Source organism: Hemitrygon akajei, chromosome 12 (assembly GCF_048418815.1).
Source record: "Hemitrygon akajei chromosome 12, sHemAka1.3, whole genome shotgun sequence".
Lineage (NCBI taxonomy): Eukaryota > Metazoa > Chordata > Chondrichthyes > Myliobatiformes > Dasyatidae > Hemitrygon > Hemitrygon akajei.
Window position 1 is genome coordinate 99,898,427 of NC_133135.1, and position 23,572 is coordinate 99,921,998.

Genomic DNA, 23,572 nt, shown 5'->3' on the forward strand with positions numbered 1-23,572 from the left:
GTGTTGTCATAGCCAGGGGTGATAGTGGGGACTAATGTTGTCATAGCCAGGGGTGATAGTGGGGCCTGGTGTTGTCATAGCCAGGGGTGATAGTGGGGGCTAATGTTGTCATAGCCAGGGGTGATAGTGGGGCCTGGTGTTGTCATAGCCAGGAGTGATAGTGGGGACTAATGTTGTCATAGCCAGGGGTGATAGTGGGGGCTAATGTTGTCATAGCCAGGGGTGATAGTGGGGACTAATGTTGTCATAGCCAGGGGTGATAGTGGGGGCTAATGTTGTCATAGCCAGGGGTGATAGTGGGGCCTGGTGTTGTCATAGCCAGGGGTGATAGTGGGGACTAATGTTGTCATAGCCAGGGGTGATAGTGGGGACTAATGTTGTCATAGCCAGGGGTGATAGTGGGGGCTAATGTTGTCATAGCCAGGAGTGATAGTGGGGACTAATGTTGTCATAGCCAGGGGTGATAGTGGGGGCTATTGTTGTCATAGCCAGGGGTGATAGTGGGGCCTGGTGTTGTCATAGCCAGGGGTGATAGTGGGGACTAATGTTGTCATAGCCAGGAGTGATAGTGGGGACTAATGTTGTTATAGCCAGGGGTGATAGTGGGGGCTAATGTTGTCATAGCCAGGGGTGATAGTGGGGCCTGGTGTTGTCATAGCCAGGAGTGATAGTGGGGGCTAATGTTGTCATAGCCAGGAGTGATAGTGGGGGGTAATGTTGTCATAGCCAGGGGTGATAGTGGGGACTAATGTTGTCATAGCCAGGGGTGATAGTGGGGGCTATTGTTGTCATAGCCAGGGGTGATAGTGGGGCCTGGTGTTGTCATAGCCAGGAGTGATAGTGGGGACTAATGTTGTCATAGCCAGGGGTGATAGTGGGGGCTAATGTTGTCATAGCCAGGGGTGATAGTGGGGACTAATGTTGTCATAGCCAGGAGTGATAGTGGGGACTAATGTTGTCATAGCCAGGGGTGATAGTGGGGACTAATGTTGTCATAGCCAGGAGTGATAGTGGGGACTAATGTTGTCATAGCCAGGAGTGATAGTGGGGGCTAATGTTGTCATAGCCAGGGGTGATAGTGGGGACTAATGTTGTCATAGCCAGGAGTGATAGTGGGGACTAATGTTGTCATAGCCAGGGGTGATAGTGGGGACTAATGTTGTCATAGCCAGGGGTGATAGTGGGGACTAATGTTGTCATAGCCAGGAGTGATAGTGGGGACTAATGTTGTCATAGCCAGGAGTGATAGTGGGGCCTGGTGTTGTCATAGCCAGGAGTGATAGTGGGGGCTAATGTTGTCATAGCCAGGGGTGATAGTGGGGACTAATGTTGTCATAGCCAGGGGTGATAGTGGGGGCTAATGTTGTCATAGCCAGGAGTGATAGTGGGGCCTGGTGTTGTCATAGCCAGGAGTGATAGTGGGGGCTAATGTTGTCATAGCCAGGGGTGATAGTGGGGACTAATGTTGTCATCGCCAGGGGTGATAGTGGGGCCTGGTGTTGTCATAGCCAGGAGTGATAGTGGGGGCTAATGTTGTCATAGCCAGGGGTGATAGTGGGGACTAATGTTGTCATAGCCAGGGGTGATAGTGGGGGCTAATGTTGTCATAGCCAGGGGTGATAGTGGGGACTAATGTTGTCATAGCCAGGGGTGATAGTGGGGATAAGCTCCCAATTCCTATTAAATGATCCCAATGGCATGCGTCTCAAATAGCCACTGACAAAACTAAGTCCAGAAAGGGACAAAGGCAGGTTACTGGTGCCTTAATACCAGTCACTTTGGGCAGATGGGGTTGACAGCTCATCTAGGAGAAGGAAGACTCTGATCTCAAGCCTCTGCTGTCTTGTGGCTTATACCCATTAGGAAGTAAACCCGGAGGGAGAAATCTGGAGCTGGAGCCCCTTAGACAGTCCTGTGAGTTCAACACTGACTGGCAACTCTCACAACGCTGCTGGTACCTAACTGTATCGGTTTCCTTCTGGTTCATCAGATGTGTGGAGAGGGGGTGCCTGCTACATGGGCAGCAGCTTGCTCTCCATATTGCACTGCCCTGGCTTGTGTATCTAGACAGCTAGGGCTCAATATCCTTGGTCGACCCTGACCGATGGAAGACTGTGGAGAGAATTCTAAGGTTGCATCACTTTATGGAGCCTCCAAGGAGCAAGTTTGCAAGAAGCTGCAGAGGTTGCAGACCCATCCTGGTCCAGTACAGGCACAGCCGTCCCCATCATTCAGGAGATCTTCAAAACGCACTGCCTCAACTAAGCTGCATTTATTGTTAGGACCTTCGCCAACCAGGACATGCCCTCTTCTTATTACTGCAGTTAGGGAGGAGGATCAGGAACCTGAAGGCTCACACTTAATGTTTTAGGAAGAGCTTTTTTCACTGTTATCAGATTTGGTAGAGTCCATAAACACTATCTCACTAATACTCTTTTGTACTATTTATGGACCATATGAGTATAAGAAAAAGGAGCAGAATTGTGCCATTCAGCCCATCGAGTCTGCTCTGTCTTTCCATCATGGCTGTACCATTCTCCTGCCTTCTCCCCATAACCCTTCACAACAAGACTGATCACAAACCTATCAATCTCCACCTTAAGTGCATCCAGTGACCTGCCCTCCACTGCCAACTGGCAACAAACCCTACAAATTCACCACTCTCTGGCTAAAGAAATTCCTTCTCACCTCTGTTCTAAATGGATGCCCCTTTATTCCGAGGCTGTGTCCTCTGGTCCTAGACTCCCCCACAATAAGAACAATCCCCTCCACATCCACTCTACTGAGGCTTTTCACCATTCGATAGGTTCCAGCGAGGTCACTCCTCAATCTTCTGAATACAGGCTCAGAGCCATCAAATGCTCCTAATGTGACAAGCCATCAATCCTGGAATTGTTTTCATGAATCCTGTTTGAACCTTCTCAAATGCTAAGCTATTTCTAACCTGTAATACATTTTATGTATTTCCCTGTCCTGCTGCCACAAAGCAACACATTTAATGTCAGACATCACTGCCAATAAACCTGATTCTGATTCAAAAATTTAATGCTATTTCAGTATTACCAGGGGCAAAGCTGTAAAGCTGGAGCGGAAAATTCTAAATGTCTCGATGTAGCTGTGAATCAGAAACTCAAACCGTGTGCAGATTGACAATTATGATTAGTAGATGGTGCAGAATCAGCGAGAGGTTATTGCACAGACAGGGGGCGATGGGACCTGACTGCTAAAACAATTGTACTCATTCCACTGCCTACCTCCCTCCCCTGTGAACAATGCGAATAATCTGTCTCGACTCCCCGCCATCCCCGCTTGGCCAGTGCATTCCAAATCCAACTCACGTTCTGCATTGAAAATATTTTCCCATGTAACCATCTGGTTCCACTGCTGATTGCTTTGATTCTGTGATTCTCATTCTCAACCCTTCCAACGAGACGCCTCATGATTTTGATCACCTGGCAAACTCCTCTGCAATCTCAGAGAAATCAACGAGGGCAAGAGCAGGTGTTCAATGCCACCTGCCACCTGCCTGCGTTTGACCAGTCAATCTGATCCTTTCGCTCGGTGCTGTCGGAGCAAGGTGTCTGCGTTTGACTGGTCTCTCACTCCCTCTTGCTTGCTACTCCTGGAGGAAGGGTCCTGTATGTGCCCCGTCTCTCGCTCTCACCCGCCGCTGTCAGAGGATGGTGTTGCAGCCTTGGGTCGTGGGCAAGATTCAATCAACTGTTTGTGGATTGGACTCCACAGTTCATGTTATATGTGTCTCTTGTTTATGGTAACTTCTTTATTTGTTGCTATTTTGTGCGATTTTGATCAGGACAGACTGGCTCTACGGCCTGCAGTCAAAGGATGACAGCACTAGAATGAACTAAACTGAACATTGTTGGGCTGTTTCAATGATGGTTTGATGTTCCGCATTCTGTGTTTTTTTTGTTTGCATTTTTGTTGCTTGTGTGATTTGTTCTTTGTATTGTGTGTTGGGGATTTGATGTTTTTCTTTGGGCGGGCCCCAGGGTGTTTCTTTGTTTTGTGACTGTCTGTGGGGAAGACAAATCTCAGGGTTGCATACTGCATACATACTTTGATAATAAATGTATTTTGAATCATGGAATCTTTTTCAATCTTCAGTCTCACCACCCAACTGAAATCCCTCATTGCTGGAACTATTACAAAAAAAATCCCTTCTTCTTGCAGTTGAAATGTGGAATCCATAACTGGGCACAAAACTCCATTGAGTACCTGTTATGCACCAGCAGCAAAAGATATGTAAATTGAGTCGGGTTTTTTATAAAGAAACAACAAAATTTATTAACCTCTACTCAAAAACTGTTTGATAACTAACTTAAACAGAACTTAACAGTGTTAAGTGTCTATAGTTACCAAACAGTCGAATTTAGAGGCAATTCTTCACAGATCTTAAAGTGGTAGTTTAAGAAGTCCATATGATTCGTAAAGTAAGTGAGAGGAGAGACTTCCTGAACCAACGATGATCAATTCTTGAAGAAAAGACGAAACTGTTGACGCAGGTCCAAGCCAAGAAGTGCCTTTTCCGAAGAAATCCTGAAGAATAAGATTTCTCAAAGTAACTGACCTTTCGCTGGAGGTGGTCACCACACACCCGAGACTTTGCAGGGGTTAACCAAAAGTGTGTGCCACAATTCACATCAATCACTTCGAGACACACAGAATGCAGTTGATTTCTACCCAATTCTTTGGGTTTGTATGAAGTTGGCAATCTCTCTCTCTCTCTCTCTCTCTCTCTCTCTCCTTCCCTTCTCTCTCTCTCTCTCCCCTCCCCCTTCTCCCTCTCTCTCCTCCCCCCTTCCTCTCCCTCCCCCTCTCTCTCTCTCTCTCTCTCTCTTCTTCTACGATTACGTAACCACCGACTGTGACTCCCCAACAAGACAACAATGCAACAAGCTACGCTCTCCCCTTTTATACCGACTGGAACATGCCATCAGATGACATCCCATCACTCCTCTATCACAAGACAATTACACCATACCAATATCACGAGACAATTACATCATGCTCATGAGAAACTCATGGGACAGGTAACATTCCACATCCTTAAGCCATGACTGAGGACTGAACAACTGAAAATATTTTAATATTATGAAAGACTTCAACAGGGTGAATATAGAGAAGGTTTTTCACTTCTGGGGGGATTGGAACAGGGACAATAAATATCAAAGAGTACCTAATGAATAATCTTGGAAATTCAGGACACTATGTGAATTTGTTCCCTTTGGGAGTCGTTGATGGGAACAGCAGAGATGTGTTTAAGGGGAAGCTGCACAAACACACAAGGCAGAAAGGATGAGAACAAACTGCTGATAGAGGATGAAGCAGGAAGGGAACTGGTGTAGAACACAGAAATGAAGGAGAGGGTCTGAATGTCTGAACAGGTGTTATTATCTTGGAAGACCTGTTCTGGGCCCAGCACATAAATGCAATTGTGAAGAAAGCACAGTATTCACTCTGTTCACTCTGCTGACCCACAACTGTGCTGCAACACACAGCTCGAACCATATCATCAAGTTCGCCGATGACACGACCGTGGTGGGTCTCATCAGCAAGAACGACGAGTCAGCTTACAGAGAGGAGGTGCAGCGGCGAACAGACTGGTGCAGAGCCAACAACCTGTCTCTTAATGTGAACAAAACAAAAGAGATGGTTGTTGACTTCAGGAGGGCACGGAGCAACCACTCCCCGCTGAACATTGACGGCTCCTCAGTAGAGATCGTTAAGAGCACCAAATTTCTTGGTGTTCATCTGGTGGAGAATTTCACCTGGTCCCTCAACATCAACTCCATAGCAAAGAAAGCCCAGCAGCATCTCTACTTTCTGCGAAGGCTGAGGAAAGTCCATCTCCCACCCCCCATCCTCATCACATTCTACAGGGGTTGTATTGAGAGCATCCTGAGCAGCTGCATCACTGCCTGATTCGGAAATTGCACCATCCCAGATCGCAAGACCCTGCAGCGGATAGTGAGGTCAGCTGAGAAGATCATCGGGGTCTCTCTTCCCGCCATCACGGACATTTACACTACACGCTGCATCCACAAAGCAAACAGCATTATGAAGGACCCCACGCACCCCTCATACAAACTCTTCTCCCTCCTGCCATCTGGGAAAAGGCACCAAAGCATTTGGGCTCTCACGACCAGATTATGTAACAGTTTCTTCCCCCAAGCTATCAGACTTCTCAATACCCAGAGCCTGGACTGACACCTTACTGCCCTATTGTCCGTTTTATTATTCATTGTAATGCCTGCACTGTCTTGTGCACTTTATGCAGTCCTGGGTAAGTCTGTAGTCTAGTGTGGTTGTTCTTGTTCTCTGTGTTGTTTTTTTTTACATAGTTCAGTCTAGTTTTTGTACTGTGTCATGTAACACCATGGTCCTGAAAAACGTTGTCTCATTTTTACTATGCACTGTACCAGCAGTTATGGTCGAAATGACAATAGAAGTGACTTGACTTGATTACCTCTACTTTGTTAGGAGTTAGTAGATATTTGCATGACATCTACAACTTTGACGAACTTCTATAGATGTAGTGGAGAGGGTTCTGCCTGGTATGGAAACAGGAAAGCCTTTGAATGGAAAATCCTTCAAAAAGTAATGAATACAGCCCAGTCCATCATGAATAAAGCTCTCCCAACCATTGAGCATGTCTATAGGTAATGAAATTGTAGGAAAGCATCATCCATTATCAGGGACCTCCATTACCCTGGTCACGCTTTCTTCTCGCTGTTGCCATTGGGAAGAAGGTACAGGAGCCTCAGGACCCATACCACCAGGTTCAGGAACAATTATTACCCCCTCAACCATCAGTCTCTTGAACCAAATGGAATAATTTCACTGAACTCCACCTGCCTCATTATTGAAATGTTCCAACAACCAATGAACTCACTTTCAAGGACTCTTCATCTCATGTTCCTGACATTTATTGCTTATATATTAATATTATTATTTCATACTTCTGTATTTACACAAGTCGTTGTCTTTTGCACCCTGTTTGAATGCCCTAATTGGGCAGTCTTTGATTGGTTCTGTTATCGTTCTTATTCTATATATTTGCTGAGTATGCCTGCAAGAAAATGAACCCCATAGTTGTCTGTGGTGAGATATACTGATAATAAATTTACATTGAACTTTGAATAGCCTGAGCAGCCTACCTGACTGGATCCTTCCCCAGCCAACGGTCAACGCTTTAAAGGGTACTTACGTTTCGTGCACCTTCTGGCCTGTGGCCCAGATGCCCATCCTCTGCAGCACGCAGCACCACACACCTTCACTCTGTCAAAACATACAAGCATGGTGTTAGAATGAGAGCAAACGAGAGCCTCGAGAGGGGTCACGGGGGTGCGGGGAAGGGGGAGGGGGAAAGACAGAAAGAGAGATAGAACAACAGAGGAGTTGGGGAGAAGAGAGAGGAGAGGAGAGGGGAGGGAAAGGGAGGAAAAGGAGGGGAGGGGGAGGAGCGAGAGAGAGAAGGGGAGGGGAGATAGGGAGGCAGGGGGAGAAGGAGCGGTGTGGAAGGTGGAAGAGGGAGGGGAGGAGAGAAGGAGAGGCAGAGGGGAAGATGGGGAGGGTAGGGACAGAAGGGTGTCGGGGGAGAGGATAGGCAGGTGTAGGGGAGAGGCAGGGCAGATGGAGGCAGAGGAGTAAAGGGGAACTGGCACATGAGATGGTGCAGAGATGAATCTGAAGCACTGACCAGTTGCTGAAAATCTTGATCAGGCTCCCTTGCTAGTGTTCCTCACACAAGGAGTGCTTGTAAGCAACTGGACAGAGACCCAGCATGTTTATTTATTTATTTATTTATTATTGCAATACAGCATGGAACAGGCTCTTACGGCCCTTCGAGCTGCATCACACAGCCATCACCTGATTCAACCCTCAGAGGGCAATTTACTGCCTGGACTGTACAGACCAGGACAATGCAGGCCGAATTGTTACTGCCTGGGCTATATAGACTAGGACAATGCAGGCTGAATTGTTACTGCCTGGACTATACTTACCAGGACACTGCAGGCCGAATTGTTACTGCCTGGGCTATATAGACTAGGACAATGCAGGCTGAATTGTTACTGCCTGGGCTATACTTACCAGGACAATGCAGGCCGAATTGTTACTGCCTGGACTATACTTACCAGGACAATGCAGGCCGAATTGTTACTGCCCGGACTATACTTACCAGGACAATGCAGGCCGAATTGTTACTACCTGGGCTATATCGACTAGGACAATGCAGGCTGAATTGTTACTGTGTGGACTGTACAGACCAGGACAATGCAGGCCGAATTGTTACTGCCTGGATTATACAGTCCAGGAAAACACAGTCTCAAATTGTATACAGACGGGGACAATGCAGTCCGGAATTGTTACTGCTTGTATTATGCAGACCAGAATAAATCAGCCCCAAATTGGTACTGACTGGATTATATAGAGCAGGGTACTGCAGCCCCGTAGTGGTTCTACCAGGATTGTACTGGCCAAGAAAACGCAGCCCCAAATTGTTACTGCGTAGATTATACAGACCAGGACAATGCACTCCCAAATTATCGCTGCCTGGATTATACAGATTAGGACAACACAGTCTTGAAGTGGTGCTGCCTGGATTATATGGAGCAGGACAATGCAGCATGGAATTGTTACTTCCTAGTTGATGCAGACCAGAACAATGCCAGACAGACAGACAGACAGACATACTTTATTGATCCTGAGGAAAATTGGGTTTCATTACAGCCGCACCAATCAAGAATAGTGAAGAAATATAGCAATATAAAACCATAAATAATTAAATAATAAGTTAATCATGCCAAGTGGAAATAAGTCCAGGACCAGCCTATTGGCTCAGGTTGTCTGACACTCCAAGGGAGGAGTTGTAAAGTTTGATAGCCACAGGTAGGAATTACTTCCTATGACGCTCAGTGTTACATCTCGGTGGAATGAGTCTCTGGCTGAATGTACTCCTGTGCCTAACCAGTACATTATGGAGTGGATGGGAGTCATTGTCCAAGATGGCATGCAACTTGGACAGCATCCTCTTTTCAGACTCCACCGTCAGAGAGTCCAGTTCCACCCCCACAACATCACTGGCCTTACGAATAAGTTTGTTGATTCTGTTGGTGTCTGCTACCCTCAGCCTGCTGCCCCAGCACACAACAACAAACAAGATAGCACTGGCCACCACAGACTCGTAGAACATCCTCAGCATTGTCCGGCAGATGTTAGAGGACTTCAGTCTCCTCAGGAAATAGAGACTGCTCTGACCCTTCTTGTAGACAGCCTCAGTGTTCTTTGACCAGTCCAGTTTATTGTCCATTCGTATCCCCAGGTATTTGTAATCCTCCACCATGTCCACACTGACCCCTTGGATGGAAACAGGGGTCACCAGTGCCTTAGCCCTCCTCAGGTCCACCACCAGCTCCTTAGTCTTTTTCACATTAAGCTGCAGATGATTCTGCTCACACCATGTGACAAAGTTTCCCACCGTCACCCTGTACACAGCCTCATCTCCCTTGCTGATGCATCCAACTATGGCAGAGTCATCAGAAAACTTCTGAAGATGGCAAGACTGGATTGTTACTGGCAGGATTATACACAGCAGGGCAACTCAGACCGGAATTGATATTGCCTGGATTATACAGCCCAGAATTGTTACTGTCATGATGACACAGAACAATTCCGACTCGAATTGTTATTGCCCCTGTTATATAGACCTGGACAATGCAGCCCAGAATTGTTACTGTCATGATGACACAGACCTTACAATGCAGTTCCAAATTGTTATTGCCTGGTTTATATAGACCTGGACAACGCAGCCCCAAATGATCGTTGCTGGCATTGTATAGACCTGGACAACGCAGCCCCAAATGATCGTTGCTGGCATTGTATAGACCTAGACAAGGCAGCCCCAAATTATTATTGCAGGGATTATATTGACCAGGACACTATAGACTTCATTTGTTACTGCCAGAATTATACGGACCAGGACAATGCAGTCCTGAATTGTTACTGCCTGAATTATGCAGATCAGGACAACACAGCCTTGATTTGTTACTTCGAGGGTGGTACAGTCCAGAACAATGCAGTCCAGAATTTTTATTACCCCAATTAAACATCCCAGGAAGACAATGCAGCCCCGCATTGTTACTGGCTGCAATATACAGACCAGGACAATGCAGCAGCAAATTGTTACTGTCTGGTTTATACAGATCTGGACAATGCAGTCCCAAATTGTTGCAGACCAGGGCAATGCAGTCCCAAATTATTACGGCCTGGATTATCTAGATCAGGAGAAACCATTCTCTAACTGTTGCTGCCTGGATTATATGGACCAGGACAATACAGCCCCAAATTGTTACTGTCCAGATTATACAGACTAGTACAATGCAGCCCTGAATTGTTACTGCCCGGATTATACAGACTAGTACAATGCAGCGGCAAATTGCTACTGCCAGGTTTATGTAGCTTGGATAATGCAGCCCTGAATTAATACTGTCCAGATTATACAGACCAGTACAATGTAGTCCCAAATTCTTACTGCCCAGATTTTAAAGACTAGAACAAAGCAGCCAAGAATTTTTGCTGCCTGGTTTATACAGACCTTGACAATGTAGTCCCAACTTATTACTGCCCAGACCATACAGACCAAGGTAATGCAGATCCTGGTTATTACTGTACCAATTATGCAGACCAGGATAATGCAGTCCCGAATTGTTACTGACCAGATTATACAGACCAGGAGCATTCAGCCACAAATTGTCTTTGCCTGGGTTATGCAGACCAAGACAATGCTGTGTAGAATTGTTGCTGCCTGGATTGTTTTGAACTGTTCAGCTACGACTTGCGCCTTGTTGCAACAGATCAGGACAATGCAGTCCCGAATTGTTACTGCATGGATTATGCAGACCCAGACAATGTCGCTGCTGACTGTTACTGCCAGATGTACAGACCAGGATAATGCAACCCCAAATTGTTACTGTGTGGATTATGCAGACCCAGACAATGCAATCCTTAGTTGTTATTGTCAGTGTTGTAAAGACCAGGACAATGCAGCCCTGAATTGTTACTGCCTCCATGAGACAGATGAGGACAATTCAGCCCTGAATTATTGCAGCCTGGTTTATTCTGACTGGGGAAATGCTGTCTCAAATTTTGCTACCTGGATTATACAGACCAGGACAAAACAGCCAGGAATTGTTACTGCCTGGTTGATACAGACCACAAAAATACAGTTCCAAACTGCTTCTGCCTGAATTATACAGGCTAAGACAATGTAGCCCACAATTGTTACCACCTGGATTATGCAGACCAGAATAATATAAATCCCCTAAATGTTGCTGCTAGATTATACCGAATAGTACAATGGAGCCCCAAATTGTTACTACCCGGATTATACAGACCAATACAATGCAGTTTTTAAATTGTTACTGTCCAGATGATACAGACCAGGGCAATGTATACCCGAATTGTTACTGACGGGTTGATACAGGCCAAGGCAGTTCAGTCCCAATTATTACCAGCTGGGTTATACAGATCAGTACAATGCAGCCCCGATTTGTTACTGCCCAGATTTTAAAGACCAGGACAATGTAACCAAGAATTGTTGCTGCCTGGATTGTACAGACCCGACCAGGACAATGCAGCAGCAAATTGTTGCTATCAGATTCATAGAGACCTCAGGAGAATGCAGTTTCAAATTGTTACTGCCTGGATGACACAGATCAGGATAATGCAATCCTGAATTGTTACATCCCGGATTTTCCACATCAGGATTATTCAGCCCCAAATTGTTACTGCCTTGATTACACAGCAGTACAATGCAGTTCCCTATTGTTACTGCCCAGATTATACAGGTGAGGTAAATGCTACTAGATTTGTTACTTCCTGGATTATACAAACCTGGACAATGCAGCCCAGACTTGTTACTGTCTGGAATATTCAGATCAGTACAATACAGTCCCAAATTGTTACTTCCCAATTACACAGACCAGGCCAATGCAGTTCCAAATTGTTACTGCAAGGATTACAGAGACCAGGACAATGCAGTCTCTAATTGATACGGCCTGGATTATACGGACCAGAACAATGCAGCCCCAAATTGTTACTGACTCATTGGTACCGACCCGGACAATGCAGTATCCAATTGTTTCAGGCCACATTATACAGCACAGGACAAAGCAGCAGCGAAATGTTACTGCCTGGAATATGCAGACCAAAACAACGCAGACCCGAATTGTTACTGCCCCGATTGTGCTGAGCAGGAGGATGCAGTCTTGCATTATACAGCTCAAGACAACACATTCATGAATTGTTGCTTTCTGGATTATATGGAGGAGAAAAACGCAGCACAGAATTGTTACTGTCCAGATTATACAGACCAGAACAATGCAGCTCCTAATTGTTATTATTATATTATACAGAACAGGACAAGGACGCCCCTATTTGTCACTGCCTCAATTATGCACAGCATGACAATGCAGTCCCAGATTGTTACTGTGCGTATTATAAAGGTCAGAACAATGCAGTCCTGAATTGTTCATGCCCCAATTATACAGACCAGGGCAATGCAAGTTCAAATTGTTATTGTCTCGATTATGTTGATCAAGAAAATACAGTTCCAGATTGATACTGCCCGGATTCTACTGACCAGGATGTTTTAGCTTGTGTTATGCAGACCAAGACAATGCTGTGTCGAATTGTTGCGGCCTGGAAAATACAGACCAGAGCGATTCAACAACGAATTGTTACTGCCTTGTTGATACAGACCAGGACAATGCAGTCCCAAATTGTTAATGTACAGGATACAGTCCTGCTGAAACGTCGACTGTACTCTTTTCCATGATGCTGCCTGGCTTGCTGAGTCCCTCCAGCATTTTCTGTTTGTCACTTGGATTTGCAACATCTGCAGACTTTCTCGTTTGTGAGCAGATTATTACAGCCTGGATTATACAGACCAGGACAATTAATCCCCGAATTTTTACTGCCCAGATTATACAGAGCAGGACACAGCAGCCCCAAAAATTTACTTCCTGGATTATACAGACAAGGACAACCCACTTCTGAATTGTTACTGCCCGTACTGTACAGTCAAGGACAATGCAACCCTGAATTGTTACTGACCGGATTATAGAGACCAGTTCAAAGGTTCAAATTAATGTCAGAAATACATACAATATACATCCTGAAATGCTTTTCCTTCGCAAAACATACACGAAAACAGAGAAGAGCCCCAAAAAATGAATGACAGTTAAACTTGAGAACCGCAATGTTCCTCCCCCACAGCTCCTCCCTCCCCCCACCGGCAAAACAAAATGCACACCTGCTACCGAGCACAAGCGTGAGCTAAGCGATAGCAAAGACACAGACCTCGCAGTTACCCCAAAGACTATCGCAGTTCATCCGGGATTCGGCAGCCCACAGGTTCTCCCTCTCTCCCTAATCAGACCTGAATTGTTACTGCACAGATTATACAAACCAGGGCAATGCAGTCCCTAATAGTTACTGTATTCTCCTGGATGGTGATTACTGATTCACCCTCCTCCGGCATTCCCGAAACCACACACCGAGAACTGAGGGATAGGAGGGGAATTGTGAGTTTAAATCTCACAGTTTTTCCACCAGACGGGAGGTTTTGCTGAAGTGACTGTCTTAAGGAAAATCGTGAAAGAGCGGTTTAAAGTCTTCCTGACAATGTAAAAAGCTAAAAGCCAAATCCCAAAATCACATTGTAACCAAAATCCAGGAACTCCGGGATTCATGCTCAGATGTGAGATCTTCCCGTAGATTGCATTCCAAGTATTGTCACGATAAACAAAACTAACATTCCAAACGACGCGATTTAAAAACAACTTAGACATTTAAATAAGAATATTGAACTGAATATCGGTAAAGTGTGCTTAACAACCAACTAACAGTTTTAAATTGTAGACAGGGATCCACACAAAAATTACAGACAGACGGATGGACTTCACCGACGAGATGGCACAGACAAACAGGTTACAGTCAGACAGATGCGCAGGCTGTTCTACTCCGCTCACCTCGCCGCCCGTACCAGCCCTCTTCCCGGAGCAGATCGGGGGGTTCCGGGGACTCCGGGCTTCGCCTGCCGGGGAAGGAACGCGAGGATCAGGCAGCAGCCCAGAGCCACAGCCTCTGAGCAACGGATCTGCCGCATCTTCTCCGGAGAGATACAGCGAGCAGAACCGAGCCCTGACCTCGGATCCGCAGACATTCACCCCCGGCTCCGGCCGGGATCGCACTCCCCTCACTGTGCCTGTGTGTCTGTCTGAACCCCGCTCCCTTCACTGTGTCTGTGTACCTGTCTGTCCCTCACTCCTCTGTGAGTCTGTCTGTCCTGCAGTCCCCTCACTGTGTCCGAATACCCGTCTAGCCCTCACTCCCCTCTCTGTGTCTGCATGTCTGTCTGTCTCGACTGCTCGCCCCCCCCCCCCCACTTTATCTCCCGCACTTTTCCTTTGATTTTTTTTTGTGAATGAATGAGCCTCCTTTTGTGAAATTAAACTTCTGACCAATCAGCTGAATCCTGACGTAGGGCTCTGACTCCACTCCAATCAGAGGACAAGAATGGTGAATGGGCGGAGCATTGGAGAGAGGGGGAAGAGATGGAGAGGAGGAGTGGGGCAATGGGAAAGAGGGAGAGTGGGAAAGACAGAGAGATGGAGAGAAAGGGAGTGGGGAGAGGGGGAGGAGAGAGGGAAAGGAGGAAGAGATTGAGAGAGGGCAGAGACAGGAGGAGGGGAGGGAGAGAGAAACGTAGGGAGGGAGTGAAGGAGAGAGACAGAGAAAGAGGGAAGGGAAGGTGCAGAGGAAGAGAAAAGTGATTGGGGAAGAGAGTGAAAGAACAAGATACGGGGATCAATTGAGCTTAGAGTGTGTGTGTGTGTGTGTGAGAGAGAGTGTGTACAAGAAGGACTGCAGGCTTGGAGAAAGAGGAAGAAATGAGAGGCAGATCAGAGAGAAATACCATCTAACAGAAGAGATGTCATCTCCCTGGCCTGACACTCATCTCTGGATCATCTGAATAACAAAAACAATCACATAAGTCTTGTATTTATTGACTACATCTCCACCTTAAATTCCATAATTCCAAACAAACCCATCTCCGAATTCATTCAGCAACCCCCACTTCCTGACTAACAAACTGCACTCAGAAGGGAAAGGCAGGTACACCTCACCTGTGATTATTCTCAACACCAAGGCTGTCTCCCCAGACCTGTATCTCCATGTACACTCAGACTGTATGGTCAGTAGCAGTACTCCTCGAGGCTGTCTCCCCAGACCTGTATCACAATGTAAACTCAGACAGTATGGTCAGTAGCAGTACTCCTCGAGGCTGTCTCCCCAGACCTGTATCTCCATGTACACTCAGACTGTATGGTCAGTAGCAGTACTCCTCGAGGCTGTCTCCCCAGACCTGTATCTCAATGTACACTCAGACTGTACGGTCAGTAGCAGTACTCCTCGAGGCTGTCTCCCCAGACCTGTATCTCAATGTACACTCAGACTGTATGGTCAGTAGCAGTACTCCTCGAGGCTGTCTCCCCAAACCTGTATCTCCATGTACACTCACGACTGCAAGGCCAGGTCCCGCTTGAACTCCACTTACAAGGATGGTGTACAAATGTCCACTATAATACCCTCCAAAAAGCACTAGATTTTGGAATGGTTCTGGAGGACTGGAACCTCTTCAAGGAGGGAGGCTGAAGAAGTGAAATTATAGGCCAGTTAGTCTGACCTCAGTGGTTGGGAAACTGTTAGATTCGATTGCTAAGGATGTGATTTCAGGGTACTTGGAGGCACATGATCAAACAGGCCAAGGTCAGCATGTTTTCCATGAGGGAAAATCTTGCCTGGCAAATCTGTTGGAATTCTTTGAAGAAATAGCAAGCAGGGTAAACAAAAGAAAATCGATGGATGTTGTGTACCTGGATTTTGAAAAGGCTTTTGACAAGGTGCCACACATGAGGTTGCTTAACAAGTTACAAGCCCATAGAAAGATACTAGGGTGGATAAAGCAGTGGCTGATTGGCAGGAGGCAAAGATTGAGAATGAAGGGAGCTTTTTCTGATTGGCTGCCGGTAACTAGGGGTCTGAGTTGGGAATGCTTCTTTTCCTGTTAATGGCTTTGTGGCAAAGTTTGCAGACGATATGCAGATAGGTGGAGGGGTAGGTAGTCCTGAGGAAGTAGAGAAGCTATAGGAGGACAGACAGATTAGGAGAATGGGTAAAGAAGTAGGAGTATGGGGAAGTGTATGGTCATGCTCTTTGGTAGAAGAATTAAAAGGGTAGACGGTTTTCTAAATGGAGAAAAAATCCAAAAATCTAAGGTGCAAAGGGACTTGGAATCCTTGTGCAGGATTCACTGAAGATTAATTTGCAGGTTGAGTTGATGGTGAGAAAGGCAAATGCAATGTTATCATTTATTTCAAGAGGTCTAGAACCTAAAAGCAAGGATGTAATCATGAGGCCTTATAAGACATTGATGAGGCCTCGTTTGGAGTACTGTGAGTAGTTTTGGACCCCTTATTATTTCTTTTTCAATCTTTTTATTAAGTTTCCAATAAACAATATTAATACCAATACATGGAGATCAGGAATACATTAATAACGGTTAACATGTAGAAACACAAATTCCAACTAACAAATGGAGTCTAACCTCCCAATCTCTGAGTAATTAAACATGAAAAAGATAATTATAATTATAAAAAAAGAGAAAAAGAGAAAAAAAACCCAAACTAAAACAAATTAACCTAGAAAAAAAAAACAAAAGTTGGGCTGCCATATTTCATCGGTTAAAATTTTATTTTGTCGTTTAACTCCGCTCGCCTATCCATAAAAAAAATACTGAAAAAAGGATTCAGAAAGGGTCAACTTACATCATATGAAAATATTGAATAAATGGTTTCCAAGTTTCTTCAAATTTAACCGAGGGGTCCACAGTACTGCTCCTAATCTTTTCCAAATTTAAACATGCAATCGTTTGGGAAAACCACTGAAATGTGGTAGGTGGATTGGAATCTTTCCACTTAAATAAAATCGATCTTCTGGCTATTAATGTCACAAAAGCAATTAAACGATAAGCTGATGAGGATAAATGACTAGAGTCTATCACTGGTAGTCCAAAGATTGCAGTAATAGGATGAGGTTTTAAATCAACACACAGAACTACTGAAATAATATCAAAAAAATCTTTCCAATATTTTGACCAGAACATATGTGTCAAAGAAGCTACTTCAGAACAACATCTATCACAAACAGGGTTTATATAATGGTAAAAACATGCAAACTTATCCTTGGACATATCAGCCCTATGAACCACCTTAAATTGTATCAAAGCATGTCTGGCACACATTGATGAAGTATTAACTAGTTTAAGAATTTTCTCCCATTCCTCTGTAGATAAAGATATTTGAAGTTCTCTTTCCCACTCATTCTTAATTTTATCAGAAGTACCTAGATGTATTTTCATAATTAAATCATAAATAATTGCTATTAAACTCTTCTGAAAGGGGTTTAAACCCAAATTTTTTTCTGTAACTTCGATTGGATGTGATATCGGAAAGGTAGGTAAAGTAGCATTCAGAAAGTTTCTAATCTGTAAAGGATCCCTTATTGAAGACACGATGTGCTGACATTGGAGAGGGTTCGAAGGAGATTCACGAACATGATTCTGGGATTGAAATACTTATCTCATGAGGAGAGTTTGATGGCTCTGTGCCTGTATTCACTGGAATTCAGAAGAATGAGGGGTGACCTCATTGAAACCTATCGAATGGTAAAAGGCTTCAATAGAGTGTATGTGGAGAGGATGTTTCCTATGGTGGGAGAGTCTAGGACCAGAGGACACTGTCTCAGAATAGAGGGACATCCTTTCAGAACGAAGATGAAGAGGAATTTCTTTAGCCAGATGGTGGTAAATCTGTAGAATTTGTTGCCACAGGCACCTGTAGAGGCTGTCATTGGGTATATTTAAGGCCAAGGTTGATACATTCTTGATTAGTCAGGGCATGAAGGGATACGTGGAGAAGAAAGGAGATTGGGGCTGAGAAGGAACTGGCAGAGCAGACCTGAAGGGCCAAATAGCCTAACTCTGCTCCTATATCTTATTGTTCTACAGTAACATTCTCAGTCACTGAACCTTAAAGTCCTTAAGCAGAGAATTCCAAATATTCAGTATCTATTGGGTGAAGAAAGCCTTTCTCCGCATGCATGTTCTGAAACTATTAACCCGGCTTCCTGACACCATAACCCAACAAAACACTATCTCCACATCTACTCTTACAAAACCCCGAGGAATTTGTGGGTTTTAATGACATCACTGCTCCAAGAGGACCACAACTTTGTCACGGTTTGGAGGCATGCGTGACGGCCGAATTCAGGGCTTTATGCTTTGTCTCTTGGTAGGGTCACTCATGCCAAAGAGTAGAAGGCAGACTAAGAGTGGTCCACTGGACCTCCAGGTTCAGGATTCAGCTCAGGGCTAGCATTCCTGATGGGGCAAAAAAAAGTTACAGAAACAGCAATGAAGAATCCTTCTACATCTGAGTGCAACAGTATTTCTGTCTCCACCTGGGATTTGCATGACTGACAGCAGTGAAAACTAAGCTACTGACATGATGAAGGAAGCCCTGAGCACTGTCAGAGATGGAGGATCTTCATTGCTGTCCTAAACACCAGCTGTGTAATGGCCAGAGAGACTTTAATGATGTCACCTCATTCTTTTAAACTCTTGACTGTGAAGAGACAGGTCTGCTTAATCATTCGTCATGACACAAATCCACCACCCTGAGAATCAATCTGGTGACTGTTCAACACATTTCCTTGACTGAATATATCCTTCCCTCGGTGTGGAACAGACCTGTATGCAATATTCCAGATGTATTCTCACTATTTAATGAATTCTCCCTATTTAAACAGTTGTGTCTCCAAGACCTCCCTGTTCTTGTACTCAAATTGACTTCCAATGAAGATCAAAATACCACTTGCTTTTTAAATCCTTGTTGTTCATGTTTTAAATCCATGAACAATGTCCTTCTGAATGGAAACATCTGTGTTAGTCTTTAAAAAATACTTCTTTTATTTCAACAAAACTTAAGCTTGTCCCATTTGTTCACAGATTAAGAGAAAGGTTGTGAAAGTGTCAGAATCTAAAGAGAGGACAGAGAATTTGAAAAAGAGAGACAATGAGAAAGAAAGAATGACAAGAGAGAGATAGACCGAGACTGGGAGAAGGTAGAGAGAGAGAGAAAAGGCACAGAGCATGTGAACCAGCAGGACAACTGAAATGGGAGTAAGAGGAGAGAAGGTTAGACAGGAAGAGGCAGCAAGGTGCCCCTCATGTAGGGCTGAATTTCCCCAGTGCAGCACTCCCCCTGTACTGCCTTTCAAACATGAGGAGCTTCCTCACTACTGCCACTCCAATAATAGAATTCAGAGTTTCTGTAGTTTGATGTGACAGTGAGTCCATCTCTCTGTCCTTTCTCAACTCTGCAGGGCCTTCTGCAACCACTCAATACTGTTCTCTGAAAGAGCAGTACTACCCAGGTACTACTTTTATTTCAACGCTTCCTCTCCTGCCCTTGACCTTTCCCACCCACCTGACTTCGCCTATCACCTTCCAGCTAGCCTCCTTCCCCTTCCCCCACCTTTTTATTTTGGTGCCTTTCCCCCTCCATTTCAGTCCTGAAGAAGCGTCTCGGGCTGAAACATTGTTTATTTATTCATTTCCATAGATGCTGCCTGACCTGCTGAGTTCCGTCAGCTTTAATGTCTAATTGCTTATTTTAACCGGGAAAATTCTTGAGGACTATTGATGACCAAGAATCCCTCATCCAGAGTGGCATCAATATTGGCAGCGGATGGTTAGTTGTCCAGGATTGTAGGGGCCAATTGTTTAGCCATGCAGGTGCTCTTGACAGCTGAGAGCTGAGTAAAAGAATCAATGTCTCACAAACTCGCACACTCCCCCTCTTTTGTCAACCTCTCTCTGTTCATGTGTGTGATTCACAGCAAGAAACAATCACAACCACAATTCCTTTGTTTTCCACTGACCGAATCCTTACGTGGAAGGGACAGTGTGGGGGAGGGCAGGGACCGATACCAGTATATTCACCTTATATATATACCAGTATATATACCTCACATTCAGTCCAAACTTTGCTTTGCTCTGGACTAGTCTGAGCAGAGCAGATTCCACTCCCAAAGCCCTAACTGAAACAGAGTTAACACAGAACATATCAAATGAAAGTTCGGCTCTGCAGAGGAGTTACATGGCCAACAGTGTTTCAGAGAGCTCAAATGACATTTGAAAAGTCGGGCATACAAAGAGCAAAGACTCTCCAAACTGTGTCAGGTGCTGCCCAAACTTGTAATTTCCATTTGACATTATTTTTGAGATATAGATACTATCAATCTAGAAATGTGCAATTCAGGGAACATCAATGTATGAATTTGCATCTTAACACAGTCAGTCAATGTATCGTGCAATAAAGACCAATGTACCAATTGCTGTCAGTCATTTGCTATAATGGTACTGTATATAGGCCATTAAAGTTCAAAGTAAATTTTATTTTCAAAGTACAAACATGTCACCGTATAAAACCGAGATTCATTTACTTGTGGGCATACTCAACAAATCTATAGAATAGTAACTGTAACAGGATCAATGAAAGATCAATCAGAGAACAGAAGACAAACGCAAATATAAATAAATAGTGATAAATGATGAGAACATAAGATAGAAGTAAAAAGCCCTTGGAAGTCAGATCATTGGTTGTAGGAGCATTTCAATGATGGGGCAAGTGAAGTTGAATGAAGTTATCCCCTTTTATGCAAGATCCTGATGGTTGAGGGGTAGTAACTGTACTTGGACCTGGTAGTTCAAGTCCTGAGGCTCTCATACCTTTTACCTGACGATGGATGCTGCTTTCCTAAGACAATGATTCATATAGACGTGCTCTGTAGTTGAGAGGGCTTTACCCATGATGGACTGGGCCATGTCCATTACTTCTTGTATGACTTTCCATCCAAAGGCATTGGAATGTGATGTAGCCAATCAATATACTCTCCACTATGCATCTAGGGAAGTTTGTCAAAGTTTTAAATGCCATGCCAAATCTCCACAAACTCAAAAGGAAGTATAGGTGCTGCTGTGCTTTCTTTGCAATTGCAATTACATGCTAGGCCCAGGTCAGGTCCTCTGAAATGGTCACACCCAGGTATTTGAAGTTACTAACCCTCTCCAATTCTAATCCTCTGATGAGGTTTGGCTCATGGACCTCTGGTTTCCATCTCCTGAAGTCTATAATACCTGTCAACAGAGACAAAGGGGGCACAGGATAATGCAGATGCTGGAACAAACAGGAAGACAGAGGAACTCAGCAACTTGCATTAGTGTCCTGGTCTCCACCAGCATCACATCATGTATCAGTGCCCTGGTTTTCTCCACCAACACAACTTGCATCAGTGCCCTGATCTCCAACACCACCCCATCTTGTATTAGTGCCCTGATTTCCAACACTACCCCATCTTGTATTAGTGCCCTGATCTCCAACACCACCCCATCTTGTATTAGTGCCCTGATCTCCAACACCACCCCATCTTGTATTAGTGCCCTGATCTCCAACACCACCCCATCTTGTATTAGTGCCCTGATCTCCAACACCACCCCATCTTGTATTAGTGCCCTGATCTCCAACACCACCCCATCTTGTATTAGTGCCCTGATCTCCAACACCACCATAGGAGTGCCTTGGCCTTCAGCCTACTTAGGTGTTGTTTTCTCCACTTTTCCTACTTCTCTTCAGCTTAAAAGCACATTCTATTTCTAATTCTCCCACTTTTAAATCATTATTTCCAGCACTGGAAAATTTTTACCTTTCCCCCTCAGCATCACCCCTTCCCGGCTTGTGGCCTGACCTTGGACATTACATGTGTAGTTTGCACTGTGACTGACTGGCTTTCCTCTGGGCTTTCCAATTTCCTCCCTAATATTTGGATCAGTATGTTAATTGGCCGTTGCAGTGTGCAGGTGATTGTGGGAATCTATGAAGGGTTGATGGGAATATGTGGAGAATAGGTTTGGGGAAAATTTAGTGGGAAGCAGGTTATGAAAAGTATCAGCCCATTAGAGTCAGGTGCTGAGCAGCCAATCTGTGTGTGAGCATACACCACAATAAACAACAGGAAAAGACCACATTGCAGGCAGAATGCTGAGAGATGGGAACTGTATTCTGGTGAGTGCTCCAGTTCCCTATGTTGTCAGCTGTTTAGACAAACAGATCACAGGACGTCCCAAGGACAGTTTGTTCCAATGGCTGTTCATATGATTTCTCAATGAATCGTCGTTGATCATTACAGCAGAGAGCAAGCTCATTTCACCCACAGGGATGTGGCATAGCTTCCCTGAAAGGTCTTGTCTCCTCTTGACTGATCCCATTATCTTTCACCCTTTTTCACGGTGTAATTATCTATTTTCCCTTAAATACTTTGATTTTAAAAAAAGTTTCTTCTAAATTATATAATTGCATTTTCAGTTGTAATTGCACCTTTCTTTAATTATTTTACTGGGCAATTTAATTTCATGAAAGCTTTTGAGTGGCAGGACTAGGATGCAGTCCCGCCGTGAACTATAGCAACCCCAGTGCTGTTCACACTTGCTCACTCACTTACAATGTGTCTAGACTACATTAGGCCAGCATCTTCCAATGGTTAACAACTTGCCATTTACGGGGAGTTTGAACAACAGGAGATTTGAGTAAAGAGCTGAGGTCAAAGTTCAAACACTGTGGGGTCAATGCAATCCACCCAGAACTGTGGAGGCTTTTCTTCCGAGTACCACAGAGCTGCGTGAAGCTCTGCCCCGCTCCGGTGCGCTAAGAGGCTTTCTGAAAGCTCCCTTCTTGTGTAAATAAAAGTGGGGCTGCTTACCCACGATAACTGCATGCCAGGCCCTGCGTAGAATGGAATCCCTATTAAGTATGTGCGTTCACGAATGTGGCTCATTGAATGCAGAAGGTCTGCGGCGTTGTCACGGAGTGCAGGTTGGGGGCTGGGGGAGTGTTGGGGAGCAAGAGGCTTTTGCTTTTGTTGAAGAAGCCGAGTGGTTACCATAGCAACAGCATCCCGCTCCACAGTCCAAGGAATGTGGTAATATGGATGAATGAGTGCTCGTGAATACAAAGCTGTGGGCCCGGCAATTAATAGAGCTTGGGGAAAAATTATGAATGTCGAACTGAAAAAGAAACAAGGACAATAACAGAAACAGTTGAGGTAAAAATCAGGAAGATTTGTCCAGGATTTAAATTTCATAATTCAGCTCGACAGTATTACAGTGCACAACTCAGCAATTCAGACAGCATTTATACTTACTACATATTACACCACTGGCAGTTAGAATAGCAGTGAAGGTCCTCTATCTGGCTTCCCCCATCGTGTCAGAAGCTTCCTCTTGGTTTTCACTACTGCCAGTCATGTAAGTTCCCGGTGGAGACTCAGGAATACCGTCACACTCAGATGGAGAAGGATTCTTCATTGCTTT

General features: G+C 44.8%; 1 protein-coding gene across 1 annotated transcript in view; it reads right to left on the reverse strand.

Moving 5' to 3' along the window:
- LOC140737325 (latent-transforming growth factor beta-binding protein 1-like) overlaps positions 1-14,446 on the reverse strand; it is a 234,097-nt gene extending 219,651 nt beyond the window's left edge. The window contains exons 1-2 of the mRNA XM_073063756.1: positions 14,052-14,446; positions 7,229-7,299 (exon numbers count right to left, since the gene is read on the reverse strand). Of these exons, the coding sequence (XP_072919857.1) occupies positions 7,229-7,299; positions 14,052-14,245 (265 nt within the window). The 5' untranslated portion in view covers positions 14,246-14,446. The remainder of the gene's footprint in view (positions 1-7,228; positions 7,300-14,051) is intronic.
- Positions 14,447-23,572: the final 9,126 nt, after the last annotated feature.